At 44.5% G+C, this 22,028-nt stretch overlaps 1 protein-coding gene across 2 annotated transcripts; it reads left to right on the forward strand.

Annotated features, from left to right (window-relative positions):
• The first annotated feature begins 576 nt into the window (after positions 1 to 576).
• On the forward strand, positions 577 to 21,790 carry tmem184ba (transmembrane protein 184ba). Of its 2 annotated transcripts, XM_061706764.1 has the most exons (10): positions 577 to 884; positions 963 to 1,018; positions 6,003 to 6,236; positions 7,628 to 7,793; positions 12,110 to 12,200; positions 12,395 to 12,562; positions 19,698 to 19,867; positions 19,948 to 20,142; positions 20,341 to 20,367; positions 21,119 to 21,790. In XM_061706764.1, the coding sequence occupies exons 3-10, from the start codon at positions 6,003 to 6,005 to the stop codon at positions 21,346 to 21,348; spliced, it is 1,281 nt and encodes a 426-aa protein (XP_061562748.1). In that variant the 5' UTR covers positions 577 to 884; positions 963 to 1,018; the 3' UTR covers positions 21,349 to 21,790. The 2 variants fall into 2 exon arrangements, with proteins under 2 accessions (XP_061562748.1, XP_061562749.1); XM_061706765.1 differs by lacking the exon at positions 20,341 to 20,367 and having other exon boundaries at positions 21,119 to 21,789.
• The last annotated feature ends 238 nt before the right edge of the window (positions 21,791 to 22,028 follow it).

Below are 22,028 nucleotides of genomic sequence, written 5' to 3' on the forward strand. Positions count from 1 at the left end.
TAGAAAATGTTAGTAACGTACCTCCTTAATGTATGTGATTGACAGCTGAAGGTTCTCTGGGGCACACTCTGCGCACATTCCCACACGGCCCTGCAGCTGGAGGGCTGGCTCCATTTTTCATGATTTTGGAACCTTATTTTATATGATTGCAGATTTTTTTTTTGTATTGTTTTATTATTCATTCAAATTTGGCAGACTTGTAAACAACACTCTTCTGTGTGGTGTGTCAAATTTTGACTTTTCTTTGTTGTTGTTGGTGTATTTACTGGGTCTTTAAATCAAGGTACCTCTGTAATTGACCCCAAAAAATAGATATACATTAAATTAAATACATTTCAGAGTGTGCACTTTTTAAAAACTTTTACGTACATGAAAGAGTTGAACCCGTACTTCTAATTTTACCATAATGTTTTTTGGGACAATAGTATCTGAGTAAGGGTTTAGCTTACTGTGGACCACAACGACACAACAATAGCGCCTACGTCTGTGTTGTTATCTTACCCGGGCCGTGATTGGCTGCGTGGTCCCGATCCCGCCGAGTGGGCGGGCGGGTCTGATTCCCCAGTCGACCCAAAATCTCGGGAGAGAGGACGAGGGAGGGGAACAGGCAAGCAAATGACAAGTTGGCTGTCGCGCAGTCACAAACACTCGACGGACTTTCGCTGGTGTAAAAGTGGGGACGAGCGCGTTTAAACGATAACGTTCAAGTCGTTGAACATGAAGACGAAAGCGTAGGTGAGGAAAACGCGAAGGTTAACGGGTCGGCGAGGGCTCAACATGGATGTCCGGGTGGGCGACGGTGCGGCTCTGAGCTGGAATTAAGGCCGTTCACGGGCTGTTTCTGGTCGACACTCTGTCCCGCGAGACATTGGAGGACTTTTGGGGTAGGTCTAGCCTTTAAAACTCGCTTTAAAACACACAAATGCCGCACGTCGCTGCTCATAAAACACCTTTGCTTTCAGTTGCAGGGTTTAAAGATCGACGTAATCTGTGTTGTCGCGAGGAACAGTTCGCAAAGGTGAGACTTTGCTGCGTTGCTCTGTCTTTATTGTCCCATTTGAACACATTGCATTCATATCTCAATAACATGTTATGCAGTTAGGCTTCAGGCATCAGCTGTCCCCCCCGCACATTAATTTGCATTATAATGATAAACACACCCCCTCTGCCCCTTTCCATCTGTTGCGCACTCCTGACTTTGTAGCACTCATTATTCCTGCGTGTGGGTGATTTATTTGTTATTTTGATTGAAACACACAGATGTCCCTTGCCCTTCAGTCACCGGTGTTGTGTTATGTTGTGTGCGTGTGATTGACTGCCGATGCCTTCACTTCTCCTCTTTTCTGTGCGCATCTGCTGATCCCTTGCAAACCAATACAAATGACCTCGCTGTGCACACACAAGCGGATAAACCATGGAGAGAAACCCATCAGTCCTACATAAAGGCGTGAGAGTAACATCATTTTCTTTTTCATTAAACTGCCAAATTTCAAAATCCAGATGTCAGTCTTGTATTTTAGTTACCCAGTGTGACTTGTGATCTGTTGCCACATTAGTTTGTCAGAAAATGACATTTATTTTTAGTTGGTTTACCAAACTTTAATCACACTGCACGTCCAAATGCCCGATTTTTATTTAATGCATATATCCTTTATAGCCTGCTTTATTTGACTGTATATTTATGTATATGTACATTTCAAGTGTCACACATCCGATATGGCGAAGTGAACACATTAAAAAAAACGCTCAGATCCCAGAACTGTATGTTAATAACTCCACAGGCGTCACTACCGAGCAGTGACAAATAAGAAGCAAACAATACGACATAAATGATCCAAATATTAAATGTTGCATACATTTAACTGGCCTGGGCTGACTCTTACCCCCATTTATTTAATGAGCGTAACCTCCACATTATTTTATTGGCTGCTGTCTGCAATTATTCTGCTTACGTAATTATCAACAGATTTCTAATATAGCATATATTTAGACCATATTTTAAGGGCTTCAAACAACCAGAAAGTCTATATTTCGAAAACAGGTTCTCTTGTATTTGTTTTGCTTAAGAAAATTAAATGGGCAGTCTTTTCTGATAATATCAGTCTGTTTTGTGTTTCTATACACAACTAATTGCCCTGGGAATGCCCCTTTTACAAAATCAATACACCAACATTTTATGGTGTGATGTCATCGACAGAACTGGAAATTCTATAAAGTCACAGTATTTACATCATTGAAATCTCCCATTTATTCATATAAAATAATAATCCCAAAGGAAATCATGTAAATTGAATTCATCCTCCCCTCCTTGAGCCGTCACCTTATCGTGGTGGAGGAGTTTGTGTGTCCCAATGATCCTAGGAGCTAAGTTGCCTGGGGCTTTATGCCCCTGGCAGGGTCACCCATGGCAAACGGGTCCTAGGTGAGGGACCAGACAAAGCATGGCAGAAAGACCCCCTATGATTAGTAAATTGACGGAATCACGTTTTCTCTTGCCCGGACGTGGGTCACCGGGGCCCCCCTCTGGAGCCAGGCCTGGAGCTGGGGCGGGTCTGCACCCATGGGGCCCAGCCGGGCACAGCCCAAAAGGTTAATGTGGGTCCCTCCTTCCCATGGGCTCACCACATGTGGGAGGGGCCATACGGGTCGGGTGCAGTGTGAGCTGGGCGGTGGCCGAAGGCAGGGACCTTGGTGGTCCGATCCCTGGCTACAGAAGCTGGCTATAGGGACATGGAACGTCACCTCTCTGGCACGGAAGGAGCCCGAGCTGGTGTTTGAGGTCGAGAAGTTCTGACTAGACATAGTTGGGCTTGCCTCCACACACAGTTTGGGCTCCTGGTACCAGTCCTCTCAAGAGGGGTTGGACTCTCTTCCACGCTGGAGTTGCCCATGGTACGAGGCACCGAGCAGGTGTGGGTATACGTATTGGCCTCCGGCTTGACGCCTGTCCATTGGGGTTCACCCCGGTGGACGAGAGGTGGAGCCCCGATCAGAACCCGAGCGGACTTCTGTTATTGGACTTCTGTGCTCATCATGGATTGTACATAACGAACACCATGTTCAATCATACGGGTGTCCACACATGCACTTGGCACCAGGACACCTTAGGCCACAGTTCGATGATCAAGTTTGTGGTCGTGTCATTGGATTTTTGGACGCATGTCTTGGACAGTCGGGTGAAGAGCGGGGTGGAGCTGTCAACTGATCACCACCTGATGGTGAGTTGGCTGCCATGGTGGGGGAAGATGCCGGTCCGAGCTGGCAGGCCCAAACGTATTGTGAAGGTCAGCTGGGAACGTCTGGCAGAATCCCCTGTCCGACAGAACTTTGCTCATGGTCCGAGGGAGGCGGGGGACATTGAGTCCGAGTGGACCATGTTCCGCTGCTCCATTGCTGAGGCGGCCGACTGGAGCTGTGCCCGTAAGGTGGTCTGTGCCTGTCGTGGGAGCAAACCCGATGGTGGACAACCGCAATGAGGGATGTTGTCAAGCTGAATGAGTCCTATCGGGCATTTTTGTCCTGTGGGACTTCTGATGCAGCTGATGGGTACCGGCTGGCCAAGCGCAGTGCAGCTTTGGTGGTCGCTGAAGCAAAAACCCGGACATGGGAGGAGTTGGGTGAGACCGTGGAGAACGATTTCCGGACGGCTTTGAGGAAATTCTGGTCCACCATCCGGCGTCTCAGGAGGGGGAAGCAGTGCACCATCAACGCTGTGTATAGTGCGGATGGGGTGCTGCTGACCTCGACTCAGGATGTTGTGAGTCGGTGGGGAGAATACTTCAAAGACATCCTCGATTCTATTGACACACCTTCCCATGAGGAAGCAGAGTCTGGGTTCTATGAGACGGGCTCTCCTATCTCTGGGTTGAGGTCACCGAGGTGGTTAAAAAGCTCCTGGGTGGCAAAGCCCCGGGGGTGGGTGAGAGCCGCCCGGAGTTCCTAAAGGCTCTGGATGTTGTGGGGCTATCCTGGTTGACATGCCTCTGCAACATCGCATGGACATCAGGGACAGTGCCTCTGGATTGGCAGACTGGGGTGGTTGACCCCCTTTTTAAGGGTGTGTTCCAACTATAGGGGCATCACATTCCTCAGCCTCCCTGGTAAGGTCAATTCAGGGGTGCTGGAGAGGAGAGTCCGTCGGGAAGTCGAATCTCAGATTCAGGAGGAGTAGTGTGGTTTTCGTCACCCAACCAGTCTTCATGTGTTTTGTGGAATTGGAGAAGGTGTTCGACCATGTCCCTCGGGGAGTACTCTGGGGGGTACTTCGGGAGAATGGGGTAACGAACACCCTTATATGGGCTGTTAGGTCCCTGTACGGCCAGTGTCAGAGTTTGGTCCGCATTGCCGGCAATAAGTCTGATTCGTTTCCGGGGATGGAACACACCCCAGGGATGACCCAGGACACGCTGGAGAGACTGTCTCCCAGCTGGTCTGGGAACGCCTCGGGGTCTCCTCAGAAGAGTTGGATGAACTGGCTGGGGAGAAGGAAGTCTGGGCTTTCCTGCTCAAGGTACTGGCCCCGCAACCCGACCTCTGATAAGCGGAAGAAAATGGATGAATGAATTAATCCTTTCTGCGATCAACATTTTACATTCGTAACTGTCATATAATGGATGTGTCAAAAGAAGTTAAACCAGGAAGTTAAGACAATTTAGCACTGCATTCTGTAACTGTGGGAACATACATCTGGGTTGCTTTACTATTATAGTCAATTTAACAAGTCACATTAGCCAAACATACACAAGTAACACTCTACGCTACTAGCCTGCTACACTGGAGCTAACGCTTCCAATTTTGTTCAATTTCTTCTCTTTACCATCACTTGTACTGTTCTGTGCTGGCATCTAAAATAAAACCAAGGAAAAAGCAAAACACGCTTGTTGAGTTAATCATTTATATTAGTATTTAGACTTCCATCCATCCATTCTCAACACCGCTTATCCTGGTTAGGGTCGCGGGGTGCCGGAGCCTATCCCAGCTGACTTCGGGCGAAAGGCGGACTACACCCTGAACTGGTCGCCAGTCAGTCGCAGGGCACATATAGACACGGACAATCATTCACCCTCACGTTCACACCGTCACTGAGTGAGAACTGATCTCACGCTGCCCGCCCCAAAGTCAGGCGAGTGTACCACTACACCATCAGTGACCACTAGTTTTTAGACTTTGTCTTCCCAAAGTATTCTTCTTTTATGACCACATTCTGTCAGTAGAACAAACAAACCTTGAGTCAACGACCAAGTCACCCAAGAGGCAAGCTACTGTTTGTATAGCAAGTCACTATAAAAAATTTAGGGCAGGACATTGCGTCATCTCTTGAATGAATACCTTTTGTCCTGTTAGACTCATTATACAAATTATTATAAATCCATTAAAAAAAATCTTTAAATTACCTTTTGGACCGTGTCATCTGCAGTCGAGTTAGACAAGAAAATACCAGTTGACAATGATGTCATAGATTATGGCCAGACAAGTTATGTCATGCTTTATGGTGTCATGAGAAATGAAAGGCTTAACAATATTGTAGCCTGCTTTGCGTTACTTGTTTTACTGCCATCTGACACTCTTAACAGCTGAAGCATCCAGCTCAAAACCAAATAGCAGTCAATGAAGTGCATTATAAGGTAGGAATCAAACTGTTTTCTGGAAAAGGTCCCCCCCCCCTCCACCCCCAAATACATAATTGAACACAGGTGCCATTGTCCCTGTGTGACTCAAACATTCTTGTCCACATGACACCCATTGACTTACGATACTTCTGTTTGGGCCCTGTGTTTATTTTGTCACGGACTGCACATTACACAAATAACGATAAATCAGCAATCTTTAAACCAGGTTGATGATTAAGGCATTTCACACTTGATGATTTGCGTCACAGCACTATCACTCAAGTTCAGTAGTAGTTGAATCACATGTAAATATGGATGCACTCACACAAAGACTCCTTAGCTAATGTGTCACCTTTTCCGGTCCAACTGTAAATACCTAAACGTTTGTTCCAGATGCTGAGGCTGTGGAGGAGCGATTTGCCCCTCTCAGAGAGACTGGGGGTGGATTCCCCTTTGGCTGCAGTGTCAGGCTCCCCAGTGACGCAACCACCAAGAGGGCCTAACATTTCCTGGCTCCCCGAACCCCCCTTGATGAGTGAGGACCAGCCCATATTCCTCATGACCCCCGCAGCCCAGGCTGTGTCTGGTTTTTTTGTCTGGTCCGCCCTCATCTTCACCTGTCACCAGGTAAATATAAGCGCCTGCAAGACACACTCTATAGCAGTGATTCCCAACCACTGTTAATGCGCAGTGGGAGCTGATCAGATGTGTTGCTTGAAATGATCCAATTTTCAATAATTGGGCCCAAAAAGTCGAGTTTAGTTATATCGCCCTTAATCACAAAAGAGCCTCAAAGGGCTTCATAGGCCCAGTCCACAAAAAATAAGTCAAAATGTAAAAATAATCAGTCATTCTCATTTATATTACGTTAATCATAATGAAATACTGTAAATAATTAATGAGATAAAATAACAAATGTTCAGCATACGTGTACAATTGTCTATTTTATTACTTACACTGACTCAAGTCACTGATGGTATAGTGGTACACTCGCCTGACTTTGGTGTGGGGGGCGCGGGTTCAGTTCCCGCTCAGTGACGGTGTGAATGTGAATGGTTGTCCGTGCCCGTGACTGACTGGCGACCAGTTCAGGGTGTAGTCTGCCTTTCGACCGAAGTCAGCTGGGATAGACTCCAGCGCCCTGTGACCTTAACCAAGATAAGCGGTGTTGAAAATGGATGGATGGATACAATGAATCAATTAGCCAATTATTTAGTGACCTAAACAAATAAAAAATAAATTTATCCATCCATCCATTCTCTACACCGCTTATCCTCACTAGGGTCGCGGGTATGCTGGAGCCTATCCCAGCTAACTGCGGGCAGGTACACCCTGAACTGTTTGCCAGCCAATCGCAGGGCACATACAAACAAACAACCATTCACACTCACATTCACACCTACGGGCAATTTAAAGTCTCCAATTAATGCATGTTTTTGGGATGTGGAAGGAAACTGCAGTGCCCGGAGAAAACCCACGCAGGCACGGGGAGAACATGCAAACTCCACACAGGCGGGGCCGGGGATTGAACCCGGGTCCTCAGAACCGTGAGGCTGACGCTCTAACCAGTCGGCCACCGTGCCGCCAGATCCCTACTTATCATCTTTAATTGATTTTTGGAAACAATAATCCAAATGTCTGAACTCAGTTCTCACACTTATAACGACTTGTGTCCATTGTTTTTAAAATCAGATGCTTACTAAATATCACTCACATCAGCTGTCATGTGTGCTCTATAAGGTAAACGCAATCTGCGCGGCCCCAGCGACGAGCGTAGGTTGCTCAGCAACATCCCTCAGCAGGTGTATGTGATACAGAGTATGAACAAACACACGTGCACAAAGACATGGGAACTTGAAAGGCTGTCACATATGTATACTATGCATTGAATGTGAAGTCTATGAAATTAAATCAGTTTCAATTCAGTATTCACCATCTTTATGAAAAGTATTATCTCTAAAAGACACATTATTGCACAATAAAATACTTTGTCCAACAGTCTTTTTTTTCTTCTGCAGATTTACATGCATCTGCGTTTCTATAGCTCACCCCGGGAGCAACGCCACATTGTACGGATCCTCTTCATTGTCCCCATCTACGCCATCGACTCTTGGCTCAGTCTACTCTTCTTCACCAACGACCAGTACTACGTGTACTTTGACACCATCAGGGACTGCTACGAGGGTAGGATGATGCAAAGTTGATGCAAAGTTGCGCTGCAACGATATACACGTTAAGAGTGTTGCTTTGAAAGCACTGATAGAGAGACACCACTGATTAAAATCCTTTCCAGCCCGGGGTGGGTGACTTTTCCAGTTGAGTTGAAGCATACTGCTATCAAATCTGGAGAGGGACAATCTGTCCATCCATTGCTAATTGATTAGTTCACCCATAAAGAGCTTTTATCTAGCAAAGGGCTCTATTCATTTCCCTCTTGAAAAAGGGTTATGTGAATTTTGTGTCGTGGAATCACAGCATTTGGAAACTCATTCAGCTAATGTTTTTCTTTTTCTTTGGATTTTTGTGTTTTTGAGATAGGAGACATGTTGAAGAAAAATTGTGGTGATGGAAATTGAACCTGAGAATTGCGAAAATGTAGTAACAAAGGCACATCTCTGTCCTGGCTGCTCAGTACAATATGACTAAAGCAACAATAAATAATAATAATACCACATAGGCACACACAACAATCATCCATCACTTCTTTTGACACTTGTGTGACAGATGACTTAAGATATTACCCTGTTCCTAAGGATGTTCGATACCATTTTTTTTCAGACAGATACCAATGAGTATTCACTCTTGAGTACTCACCGTTGCAGATATTGAGTACCAATTACAGAAGTACTTTTGATGCATACAATTTCAAATAACACAATGACAGATAATTGTGAACAAAGACCTTTCTTTCTGACACACATGATGGTTCGCCGATGTCTCAATCCGTCACAGTGTAGCGGCAACTACTGGTGAGGAGAATTTACTCCATCGTCAGATTTTTTGCATTAAGTATTGGTGGCTAATATGGGCAGCCTTTGCGAATACCCAATACCTTGTAATAAGGCTCGTATCGGCCCGATACCGATACCTGGCATCGGTATTCGCCCATCCCTACCTTTTCCTATGGGAAATTTGTGTGCTTAGCTCCAATGCACACGTAACAATCGTTACAAAACAAAACAAATATCATCAAACATCAGTGGTTTATTATTGTTGTTATTGTACTCAAGCTTCTTTTAATTTACACTTATATTACATTTAACTCAGCCATTTTCTGAATATTTTTCACTGATCAAGAACCACAGATTATTGTGTTCTGTGACAATGTAAGCACCGAACCTACGAAAACAATCTTATTTCACCAGAAAAAAAAGTTTAAAATTAAGATAATTACAGACAAGCTTGGCGAGATCCTCTTCCACGTCTGCACGTTGAAAAACAGACTTCATGTCGATAGATGTGAACGGTTGGATTCCAGTTAGCGACTGTAGACATCCATGGCAATGAATGATTTAAGAATGTCCATGACCCAGGAATGTATGATTTCCATTATTTCCCATAGGAAAATAGCTTGAAAAGTTGAAAAAAAATAGGCGGTTGACCAGCATCGCTGAAGGGTTTGTGTTAAGGTGCCACTGTAGCTGTATTTCTGCTTGTTCAGAGTGCATCTGTTTATCTGTCTGTTGCAATAGTTACTCTGGCGAATTTGGTCGCAACTGTTAACATGTTAATACTACTGATTGACTGAATGACACCTCCTCCAATCATAGTGACCGTTAGTAGACAGTAGTAGTCCAGTCGTAGTTAGACACTAGTCCTTTTAAAGTGCACTGTTGCGCTCCAACCTACCAAAGTGCTCCAACAGACAAATGTCTTGACAACAATTTATCTACCCTCATATTTTTTCTCCTTGTCTAATATTTGTGTCTGCGTCATTCTGTTCAAAATACCAAGCTACTGAGCCCTGACCTGGTGTTCTCCTGAGTAAGGACGACTGGCCTGTTGCGTGGCAACAACACTCAGCTATCGTTCCCAGTTACTGGACAGACTGTGACAAGATAATGAGTTTCCCCTGAACCCAACTTGCCCGCAAAGTTCTCATTGTATGCACGCCTACTGTATCACCGTGGCAACCGGCTAGGCTGGCAAAGGATCCGAGGGGAGATGTGAACAAACGATAAACATCTAAATCAGAGCGACACAACAGCAGATCAGCTATAGTTGTCGTCATAGTCGGCAGCAGACGTGAAGTTTGTGTGTGCAGAGCTGATTCAAAAGCTGATGGAGTGAGAATGGATTGAGAATTTTATAAATCAAAGAGATGATGTAACACAAATGGCTGGCAGCAGTGCAGTGGAGCTCTGCCGTGTAATGCAACACACATGCACAGATACCTGGCACACACCCAGGATAAGTCACATTTTCCCACTTTTGCATTGAACTGATTACACAATCATCTGCCTGACATAATTGTACAGCACACGAAGGAGGAAGATACCAGTGGGGAGGGGGGAAAAAAGGGGATTAGCACAGTGGTGTTTATGAGCCGCTTTGTTTGTCATCTCCCACATGCTGAGAAAGCGCACAGTAGACTTAATCCACTTCCCACAGGAGACATTTGGTGACCACCAAAGATGTCCATGTGTGTATGTGTATGAATGTGTCTCGGGGAGGTATACTCAGCAAGGTAAGAGAGTTCCCCTTAATTGGGAAAAAAAATATTTGAACAAAAGAAATCCAAAAACCAGCCATACTTGAGATTAACAAACAGTGGATTCGACAAAGTCAAACGCTCCGTTACTAGATGCCGATTGACAGATTTTCCCATAGGAAATATTAGAATGTGAATTTATGTGTCCCACAATGAAACTGTCGCCATCACACAACCTTTATTAACTGTACACACAGTGTTTAAGTTACATTTTTAATATAAAAATGTAAAGAGAGAGTTGAATAAAACTAATTAAACCTACAATCATGTAAAATAACTTATCTTTTGACTCAGTGGAGAGGGAGCTTGAAGGAATTTGCAAAGCAATGCTATTAACATTAACACCTGTTTGGTCAATTCATTTGTGTATTTATTTGATATTTAACCAGATATACCTTTTCTTCCATTTCTGGTTCTATGGTAATTAAACTTTGCCTGTTTAAACTCATTTCAGTAGATCATATCTGTTTCTAGATAACCCAATTCTGAGGACTACAGTTAGAAAATCCATCCATCCATTTTCTTTACCACTTATCCTCACTAGGGTCACGGGCTGCTGGAGCGTATTCCAGCTATCTTCGGCCCGGGAGGCGGGGTACACCCTGAACCGGTCGCCAGCCAATCGCAGAGCACGTAGAAACAAACATTCGCACTCACATTCACTCCTACGGGCAATTTAGAGTCTTCAATCAACCTACCACACATGTTTTTGGGATGTGGGAGGAACCCGGAGTACCCGGAGAAAACCCACCCAGGCACGGGGAGAACATGCAAATTCCACATAGGCGGGGCCGGGGATTGAACCCAGAACTGTGAGGCAGATGTGCAGTTAGAATATTTTTAGTTTATTTGTAACATGAAACACAAAAGTATTAATTGCAAAACCTTAATGTTTCAGTAACACGTTCAAAGGTTCTACCACTTGCTGCGTGTGTTGCAACCCTCAGTGTTACAGTGCTTCCCCCTCGAATGGCCAATTGCCATTTAGTTGCAAGAGTCTCTTTTGGTTTCGTCCAAGGCGAGGTTCAATAAACCCAAAAAGCACGCGCTGTGCTTGTGTTCAAAGTGTCCCAGCTCTTTCCACACACCCTCCCTCCCTCACTGGGGCTTTTATTGCCCTATAAGAAAACAACCTCCACCTTATGGTGCTTTAACAGTGTTCTTTTGATTTGGGCACAAGAGTGATTTTGTATTTCACATTTTACTTGACCAAAACTAGGGTCTATTTTTCCAGTAGCTTACACATGACATGCACATACACTGTAATTATAATTGTAACCAGAAAAAGAAACCTATAATATATATATATTTTAAAACAATGTAACTACATTACTTGGTGAATAATAAATATATCTATTTTCTTTCTCTAATATTGACTGTGTGACCTCAATGTTCCTCATTATCAACGTTTTGTGAAGCCAGTGGAATGCTGTTTCAACTATATTCTGTTACCAGTTCCTTTGCAGTTTTCTATAATGAAGAAAATGGTACTGTGATTGGATAGCCTTAAGATATTCCCATGGAATTGACTCTTATTATTTATTATTATACTGTATAGCAACCAGGGCGGTACGGTCAGCTAGTGGTTAGCATGTCTGGGTTTCTCCCACATTCCTAAAATATGCTTCTTAGGTTAATAAAGACTCCAAATTGTGTGAGAGTTAATAACTCACCTGCGAAATAAGGAAAAGCACTATAGAAAATGAATGGATAAATGGATGGATTGATGAATAGTTTTGTTGCTTCTACTACTCAGAAATAAAAATAACAAATATCTGTTTGCCCCCAGCGTTTGTGATATACAACTTCCTGAGTTTGTGTTATGAATACCTTGGCGGAGAGAGCGCCATCATGGCAGAGATCCGAGGGAAACCCATCGAGTAAGTCTCTCCTTTTGTTTACTACCATTTATTTATCATTGTAATAATAGATTAATCTTTTTTTTCTTTTCTTTTTTCTTGCTGTAATTGCAGTCACTTATACCAAATAACTGCATAGGTTTTGCTATATCCACTACTTTTGTTTACCACAAGAGTTTGTGAAGGTTTGATGATGATTTGTCCTGCGCTGTCAGGTCCAGCTGCTTGTTCGGCACCTGCTGCCTGAGGGGAAAGGCCTACTCCATCGGCTTCTTGCGCTTCTGCAAGCAGGCCACGTTGCAGTTCTGCGTGGTCAAGCCGCTCATGGCCACCATTACAGTCATCCTGCAGGCGTACGGCAAATACAAAGATGGAGACTTCAAGTAAGTGCAGGGGGACATTTAGTGTGTGGATATTTCTTCTGTAAACAGGGACACTCGATATATGTTAAGAAGTGGGATGCAATGGATTTGGCTTGGGTGAAAACGCATTAAAATTCTATGACATTCACAGTAACTTTTGAAAGTAGTAAGGAAAGTAGTCATTGGAAGTCACTAGATGTAAGATGGCGCCTACCAGTGTGGCCGCCTCGGTAACGCGCTCTCTAGTATTGTCTTTGTTTTTGTGTTTTTCGTCCGTCTTTGGAGACCTTACACGACTCACTTACACAAGGGGAGACCTGCTAACCATCAAGGAGGCTACTCCGGACTTTCTGTCACCAACTTTCGAAAATCCGCTCAGTTTTTTCCCCGAGTTACTCACCGGAGCGGCGTCCGCGGTTTTCGGCGCATGGATGCGGAAGCGGCGCCACAGAGGAAAACGAGCCGGAATTCAGGTGAAACTCCGCAAGAGAGGACACAGATTGGCGTTCCCGTCGATCCACCTCGCGAATGTACGCTCCCTACCCAACAAAATGGACGAGCTTCATCTTCTGTTAAAGACCAGTAAAGACTTCGGACGTTCCGCGGCCATGTGCTTCACGGAGACCTGGCTTTGCGACGCTGTACCCGATGGCGCCGTCACGCTTCCCGGCTTCAACATTCATCGAGCGGACCGCGACATGGAATCATCGGGAAAAACGAAGGGCGGCGGGATATGCCTCCATATAAACGAAAAATGGTGTACGGACGTCACGGTGCTCAGCACACACTGCAGCCCGCATTTGGAGTCGCTGTTTCTGAACTGTAAACCATTTTACGCGCCACGTGAGTTTGCATCGTTTATACTGGCTGGAGTCTATATCACACCGCAAGCTAACACGAACGCCGCATTGCTAACGCTCGCCGAACAAGTCAACGAAATTGAAAAAAAACACCCTGACTCACCCCTCATTATTCTCGGGGACTTTAACAAAGCTAAACTCAACCACGAACTCCCTAAATACAAGCAGCACATCGACTGTCCTACCAGGGAAAATAATACTTTAGACCACTGCTACACTACGGTAAAAAACGCATACCGTGCAGCCCTGGGCTCGTCTGATCACTGCTTAATTCACTTAATACCGACGTACAAGCAAGAACTTAAATGTGCGAAGCCTACAGTGAAAACAGTCAAAAGGTGGACCAATGAAGCAAAGATGGAACTTCAAAGCTGTTTAGACTGCACAGACTGGAGTGTCTTTGAAAATTCAGCTGGCAGCCTGGATGAATATACGGACACTGTCACATCCTATATCAGTTTCTGTGAAGAGGTTTGTGTACCAACAAAATCATTTCGGACATTCAACAACAACAAGCCGTGGTTCACTGCTAAACTTAAGCAGCTTCGCCAAGCTAAGGAAGATGCATATCAGAGCGGGGACAGGGCCCTGTATAATCGAGCTAGAAACCAGCTTACTAAAGAAATTAACATTGCAAAGAGGATCTATGCAGCAAAGTTGGAAAAACAGTTTAGCGGGAACGACTCGAAATCAGTCTGGCATGCATTCCAATCGCTGACTAATTACAAGCGACGATCCCCCCAAGCTGAGAACAATAGCACACTAGCCAACGACTTGAATACCTTCTATTGCAGATTTGAAAAGGACAGTTTCACTCCACACACCCACCCGGCCGCACCCGCGACCACAACCACACCTCTGACTTCTGCGTTAACCATCCATGAACAGGATGTGAGACGCATCTTCAAACAACAGAAGATTAACAAAGCAACAGGACCGGACCATGTGTCCCCATCCTGCCTCAAAGTCTGCGCGGACCAGCTCGCTCCAGTCTTCACTCAGATCTTTAACAGATCTTTGGAAATGTGCGAAGTTCCATCCTGCTTCAAACGCTCCACCATCATTCCAGTCCCCAAGAAACCTGCAATCTCTAGTCTGAATGACTACAGGCCTGTCGCTTTGACATCTGTGGTCATGAAGTCCTTTGAACGTCTCGTGCTGGACCACCTCAAGAGTGTCACAGGTCCCCTGCTGGACCCCCTGCAGTTTGCATACCAAGCGAACAGGTCTGCGGATGATGCAGTCAACATGGGACTGCACTTCATCCTAGAACACCTCGACAGTTCAGGGACCTATGCGAGGATCCTGTTCGTGGACTTCAGCTCAGCGTTCAACACTATCATCCCTGAACTCCTTTCAACCAAGCTTCTCCAGCTCAGCGTCTCACCTGCCATCTGCCAGTGGATTTACAGCTTTCTGACGGGCAGGACACAGCAGGTCAGGCTGGGGGAGGCCACCTCATCCACACGCAGCATCAGCACTGGGGCGCCCCAAGGTTGTGTCCTCTCTCCGCTGCTCTTCTCTCTCTACACGAACGACTGCACCTCAGCGAACCCGACTGTCAAGCTCCTGAAGTTTGCAGATGACACCACTGTCATCGGCCTCATCAAGGACGGTGACGAGTCTGCATATCGACAGGAAGCGGAGCGGCTGGAGCTGTGGTGCGGGCGACACAACCTGGAGCTGAACACGCTCAAGACGGTAGAGATGATCGTGGACTTCAGGAGGCATCCTTCGCCACAGCTGCCCCTCACGTTGTCCAGCTGCCTTGTGTCAACCGTCGAGACCTTCAAGTTCCTGGGAATTACAATCTCTCAGGACCTTAAGTGGGCGAACAACATCAACTCCGTCCTCAAAAAGGCCCAGCAGAGGATGTACTTCCTGCGGCTTCTGAGAAAGCACGGCCTGCCACCGGAGCTGCTGAGACAGTTCTACACAGCGGTCATCGAATCGGTCCTGTGTTCTTCCATCACAGTCTGGTTTGGTGCTGCTACAAAAAAGGACAAACTCCGACTGCGACGGACAATCAAAACTGCTGAAAGGATTGTCGGTACCCCCCTACCCACCATTGAGGACTTGCACGCTGCCAGAACTAAGACAAGGGCGTGCAAAATCCTCTCGGACCGTCTGCACCCCGGTCACCAGCTCTTCCAGCTCCTTCCCTCAGGTAGGCGCTACCGATCAACGCAAACTAGAACTAGTAGACATTCCAACAGCTTCTTCCCTCTTGCGATCAACTTCTTAAACACCTAACCTATAATTCCATTACAACAAGCTGGCAATTTTTTTACTTGAGTTCGTTGTCACATTTCTGTGGGGCCAATTATGTATTATGTATTACTTGTGCACTCACTGTAGTTGTCTCGCCATGCTGCACTATTTGCATATACTGGCCACTCATGCCAGAGTAGCATCTGCTCCATTTGCACACTGATTGAGGAGTATCTGTAACATTTGCACAACCATCATTGTCCCAGATGATCGCACTACTCGTCACTTTAAACCGCATACACTCCTTGAAGTCTCGGCGCCCTTTGCACAATGGTCATTGCACCGGACTATTGCAATATTAGTCGTTCGAACTGCTCTAAGTGCTAGAGGACTCTGCATCTTTTTGCACAATTGTTTTTTGTCAATGTCCTTATGTCCCCAAAGTGTTCTGTAAATTGACTGTTTGTTGTACTAGAGCGGCTCCAACTACCGGAGACAAATTCCTTGTGTGTTTTGGACATACTTGGCAAATAAAGATGATTCTGATTCTGATTCTGATGATGTCATAGCCTTATTTGCATAATTGACTTCAATGGACACTGTAGGAGAGAAAAATAACGTCACGGGAGAGCTAAAAAGTGACAAAAAATGTTTAAGTATGATTAGAACTGCAAATAAACCTTCTTTTGTTGATTCTTTGTTTTAAATCCATTTTGTTCTTCATTTTGAAACGTTAAGATTATCAAATTTGATCAAAAGGCAGGAGGGTTGTGACATTGAACGAGCCACATCTTTTGACTGAGCTCAATAACATGGACGATGGCATTGGCCGAGTTGCAGTTGAGGGTATGCGAGCCAATTGCAGTCATTTATGTTAGCTTGACAGTGTCGAAACATTCTGCTATGTAATAGTTGAAAAACATGTTCTTATAGGCTTCTGATTTCAAAACCGGCTATTCATCAATGTGTTGTGTATACTATATGTAATTACAGCATAGGAGGTAATCTTTCATTTACATGGGTTCACAGTTGTAGCGGCCTTCCGAGGGAAGTCATAACTACGTCGTGGCTCGTGATAAAAATGAGTTTGACACCCCTGGTTTACTGCATGCGTGTTCATCTCATGCCGTTATTAAGCCAGCGCTGTGTTAAAAAAACAACAACAACCACAATTGCACTCTTGCATTTCACTGTACAGCTATCTGGCCTCATGGATATTATGGAAGCACTGCAATGTGTAACTATATCAGTTACTTACATTTTCATATTTTCATACTGAGTGAAACAAGGTAGTGCTCCAGCAATGTGAGTTGAGTTCAAGGAGCTTTGCTTAGCCTGCCTCTATGCCACAATGTGATTTGTATCGTATGCTGACACGTTGCTCTCTCTCTCATGTTAGGGTTCATAAAATGTGTACGTGATGGCTCATGTGTTCCACAAATCATAGCGTTTTTATATTATGTCTAAAGCCTTATATTAGATTCATAGTTGTCCGTTCATATACAACCCCACGTTGTGTTAAACATAAATAAAAAAACATAAATGAAAACAGAATAAAATGATTTGCAAATCATATTCAACCTATATTTAATTGAATACACTACAAAGACAAGATATTTAATGTTCAAACTGATAAACTTAATTGTTTTTAGTAAATAATCATTAACTTTGAATTTTATGGCTGCAAGACGTTCCAAAAAAGCTGGGATAGGGTCATATTTACCACTGTGTCACATCACCTTTTCTTTTAACAACATTCAATAAACGTTTGGGAACTGAGGACACTAATTGTTGAAGCTTTCTAGGTGGAATTCTTTCCCATTCTTGCTTGATGTATAGCTTCAGCTGTTCAACAGTCCGGGGTCTCCGTTGTCGTATTTTACGCTTCATAATGCGCCACACATTTTCAATGGGCGACAGGTCAGGACTGCAGGCAGGCCAGTCTCGTACTCGCCCTCTTTTACGACAAAGCCACGCTGTTGTAACACGTGCAGACTGTGGTTTGGCATTGTCTTGCTGAAATAAGCAGGGACGTCCATTAAAAAGACGTTGCTTGGATGGCAGCATATGTTTCTCCAAAACCTGTATGCACCTTTCAGCATTAATGGTGCCTTCACAGATGTGTAAGTTACCCATGCCATTGGCACTAACACAGCCCCATACCATCACAGATGCTGGCTTTTGAACTTTGCGTCCATAACAGTCCGGATGGTTCTTTTCCTCTTTGGCCCAGAGGACACGACGTCCACAATTTCCGAAAACAATGTGAAATGTGGATCTCGTCGGACCACAGAACACTTTTCCACTTTGCATCAGTCCATCTTAGATGAGCTCGGGCCCAGAGAAGCCGGCGGCGTTTCTGGGTGTTGTTGATAAATGGCTTTTGCTTTGCATAGTAGAGTTTCAAGTTGCACTTACGGATGTAGCGCTGAACTGTATTTACTGACATTGGTTTTCTGAAGTGTTCCTGAGCTCATGTGGTGATATCCTTTACACATTGATGTCTGTTTTTGATGCAGTGCCGTTTGAGGGATCGAAGGTCACGGGCATTCAATGTTGGTTTTCGGCCTTGCCGCTCACATGCAGTGATTTCTCCAGATTCTCGGAACCTTTTGATGATATTATGGACCGTAGATGATGAAATCCCTAAATTCCTTGCAATTGTACGTTGAGGAACATTGTCCTTAAACTGTTCGACTATTTTCTCACGCACTTGTTCACAAAGAGGTGAACCTCGCCCCATCTTTGCTTGTGAATGACTGAGCAATTCAGGGAAGCTCCTTTTATACCCAACCATGGCACCCACCTGTTCCCAATTAGCCTGTTCAACTGTGGGATGTTCCAAACAGGTGTTTTGATGAGCATTCCTCAACTTTCTCAGTCTTTTTTGCCACCTGTCCCAGCTTCTTTGTTCGTGTTACAGCCATAAAATTCTAAGTTAATGATTATTTGCTAAAAACAATAAAGTTTATCAGTTTGAACATTAAATATCTTGTCTTCATATTATCCATCCATCCAGCCGTTTTCTGAGCCGCTTATCCTCACGAAGGTCGCAGGAGTGCTGGAGCCTATCCCAGCTATCATCAGGCAGGAGGCGGGGTACACCCTGAACTGGTTGCCAGCCAATCGCAGGGCACACATAAACAAACAATCATACGCACTCACATTCACACCTAGGGGCAATTTAGAGACTTCAATTAACCTACCATGCATGTTTTTTGGGAGGTGGGAGGAAACCGGAGAAAACCCACGCAGGCACAGGAAGAACATGCAAACTCCACACAGGCGGGGCCGGGGATTGAACCCCGCTCCTCAGAACTGTGAGGCAGACGCTCGAACCAGTCGTACACCGTGCCGGTCTTCGTAGTGTGTTCAATTCAGTATAGGTTGAACATGATTTGCAAATCATTCTGTTTTTATTTATGTTTAACACACCGTCCCAACTTCATTGGAATTGGGGTTGTACATAGCAGCTCATGAGATGTAAACGTGCCCAAAATCAGTAAATACTTCTCAAAATTTGAGGAAGTTATGACATTCCTTGTCATGCTGATAATGTAATGCAAAAAAAAGTGAAGTGTCCGGAAAAACTGCTGAGTTGTACATCTCAGTGAATCAGTAATGTGAATTACGGAGAAGACAAGTCAGCTGTTGTCCTTGTGAGTTTTCACAATGATAAACAAAAATCTAATGTTTTGTTCCTTAGCCCAAGTGAGACGATAATAATCCAGTAGATACTGTATGTACATTGACTCAAAAAATAAAAGCGCGACTTTAGTTATTTCATCTCAGGTCAAACTACCATTTAAAAAGTTATTTTTGGATTTCTCTCTTTGTGTTTAATCAACAAAATACAACTGTGGAATCGATTTGACAAAAAGAGGAAAGTAAGGCAGTTATTACCAATTTTGCCTTCTCATGTGCTGTTATATATTGTATAGGGCAGGCATTACGAAGACCCACGTACTTGCAGACGAGCAATAACACAATATTAATTTTCTGTCAAATGTCCACCTTAAAGTTACTGTAAAATGACCCCGAAAAATAAACGAGTGAACGTTTGTCTGTGTTGCCTTGTTGCTCAGCATTGCCAGCGGTTACCTCTACATCACCATCATCTACAACATCTCAGTGAGCTTGTCTCTGTACGCCCTCTTCCTCTTTTACTTTGCCACGCGGGACCTGCTCAGCCCTTACCGTCCCATGCTGAAGTTCTTCATGGTCAAGTCGGTCATCTTCCTCTCCTTCTGGCAGGGTGTGGCTACTCTTACCACATGTAACATACATGTCATTTGACGGAAGCTTGCTTTTTAATCTGATTTGTTTTCTGCACAGGCGTGTTACTGGCCGTCATGGAGAAGTGCGGCGCCATCCCCCAGATTAAGTCAGTGGACGTGTCTGTCGGCGAGGGGACTGTCGCCGCCGGTTACCAGAACTTTATCATTTGCATCGAAATGTTTTTTGCGGCGCTGGTTCTGCGTCTCGCCTTCACGTACACAGTCTACATGGACAAAAGTATAAGTGAACAAGGTGAGACGAGAACGTGAACGTGTCACCATTCCTTTAGACTCTCTTCTAAAGTTGAATTATGTTTCTGTTACTTTTATGACTTTCTGGCTTTTTCCTCCTTTTTGCCCACATTGTTGTAACTAAAGAGGGTCTTGTTCTTCTGTCCTGTTCTTACGCAATCCTTCATTTTCCCTTTTTCTTCTCTGCTCCATCTTGAAGGACCCCTTCCTACATATGTAGAGTTCGGTAGGTTACACACTGACAGTTTCTACTCCTCAAGCCTCTTTTTCCTTTTAACTGGGTGTGTTGTCCATAGATGTCCGTTGCTGACCAGTAACTGTCACTGTCAAATTTCTATCCTCCTCCTCCTACCTCCACTAATTTGACTTTTTTACTGGAACACCCACCTATCCATTTTCGATAGCATTTGCCATTGTTTTTGCGGGTGAGCTGGAGCCTTACCCAGCTGACTTGGGCAGGAAGCCATACATATGTGGAGTAACTCCTTTGACGCTTACTAAACTGAGGTCTAAGGTCTTGTGTGATACACTGCCGTCCTGTGTGACGTGCATAATGGTTGAAGGTTTTGTGTGAAAAATGTAATCAGATTATGCGACCTCAGGGCATCACTGTTGTCGAAACGCACAACAAAAATGAGGTTTTCAAGTACAAAGTGAGCGGCCGTCAAGCCGTAGCAAAAACATATATACAGTACAGTATATCCATCCATCCATCCATCCATATATGTGCGCTCTTCACTGTGCTTTCACCTATTGCAGTTGCTCTACTTCATTACTGACAACTCTTGCTGTTTGGAACTCCTTATATGGACATGGATGCCACATTCCCTATTATTTGTCTCCCATATTTTGTCTTTCCTCTCATTCTTCTTAGTTTGTCTTTCCTTCTTTTCCATGTTATTTCAGCCCACATCCTTATCCAAAGCAACATAAATAGCTATTTTCCCAGTGGAGTTCATTGTCATCTCCTCACGCAGGCCGCTGTGCCCCGATGCAGAGCATCTCCAGCAGCCTGAAGGAGACCATGAACCCGGGCGACATGTTCCAGGACGCCATCCACAACTTCTCCCCGGCCTACCAGCAGTACACCCAGCAGTCCACGCTGGAGCAGGGCGGGCCGCCGCCTGTGTTGCGCTCCCTCAGCAGCGTCCGCAACTACGGGGACACCGAAAAAACCCTTCTGCTGAGCTCGGATGACGATTTCTAGACACAGAAATGTACTTTGTCCTCCTCTAAGAAGTTGGTCAATCCTTACGCGTGGGTGTGCGCGTGGGTGTGCGCGTGTGTGTGTGAGAGTGAGAATGATTAGTGTTCTTTTATTTCATGAGCGCTTGAATGTAAGTATGAACAAAGCACATTTTACCTGAACACTATACGATAGTTTGGTGTAAAACACCTGCTTGATAAGTAACTGTTTAATTATGCTTTTGTTTAAGGATGTCTTGTTTTGAATTTCTGCTCCAAGGTTTGATATCCTTGATAGAATTATTATTATTATTTTTTTTTATATAACACAACTCAACTTTGTTTTGCCTGTATTTTATTCTGATAATGTTGTGACTTTGGGCTTTTGGGGCATTTGCTGCACCTGAAAACATTATCACTTTGCAATAAATTGACAAAGTACTACAGAATTTTGGACTCTTGTGCCTCCTGGAAATTGACGCATATTTATTTGGAATATTAAAGATATTTATTTAGAAGGGAAACTTTTCATTGGCCTGTGGGGATAGGGGCCGAGCCCTGTCACAAGCTCTAAAATGATTTAGACGTGACTATAAATGCTACAAGATGATGGCATAGTGCTACTTCTTAAGAATCTCCTCAACTCACTTCAACATAATTCCTTGGCCCCCAAGATGGTGCTAAAGAAATAGTGTAATTAAT

The sequence above is a fragment of the Phycodurus eques genome, chromosome 19 (genome assembly GCF_024500275.1).
Source record: "Phycodurus eques isolate BA_2022a chromosome 19, UOR_Pequ_1.1, whole genome shotgun sequence".
Classification (NCBI taxonomy): domain Eukaryota; kingdom Metazoa; phylum Chordata; class Actinopteri; order Syngnathiformes; family Syngnathidae; genus Phycodurus; species Phycodurus eques.

Bases quoted from the DNA above. Each gene is read 5' to 3' on its own strand.
- tmem184ba (XM_061706764.1), top strand. From the start codon at position 6,003: ATGCTGAGGCTGTGGAGGAGCGATTTGCCCCTCTCAGAGAGACTGGGG. The intron at 12,201-12,394 runs GTAAGTCTCTCC...CTGCGCTGTCAG, and splicing joins ATCCGAGGGAAACCCATCGA to GTCCAGCTGCTTGTTCGGCA. The intron at 20,368-21,118 runs GTAGGTTACACA...CTCCTCACGCAG, and splicing joins TCCTACATATGTAGAGTTCG to GCCGCTGTGCCCCGATGCAG.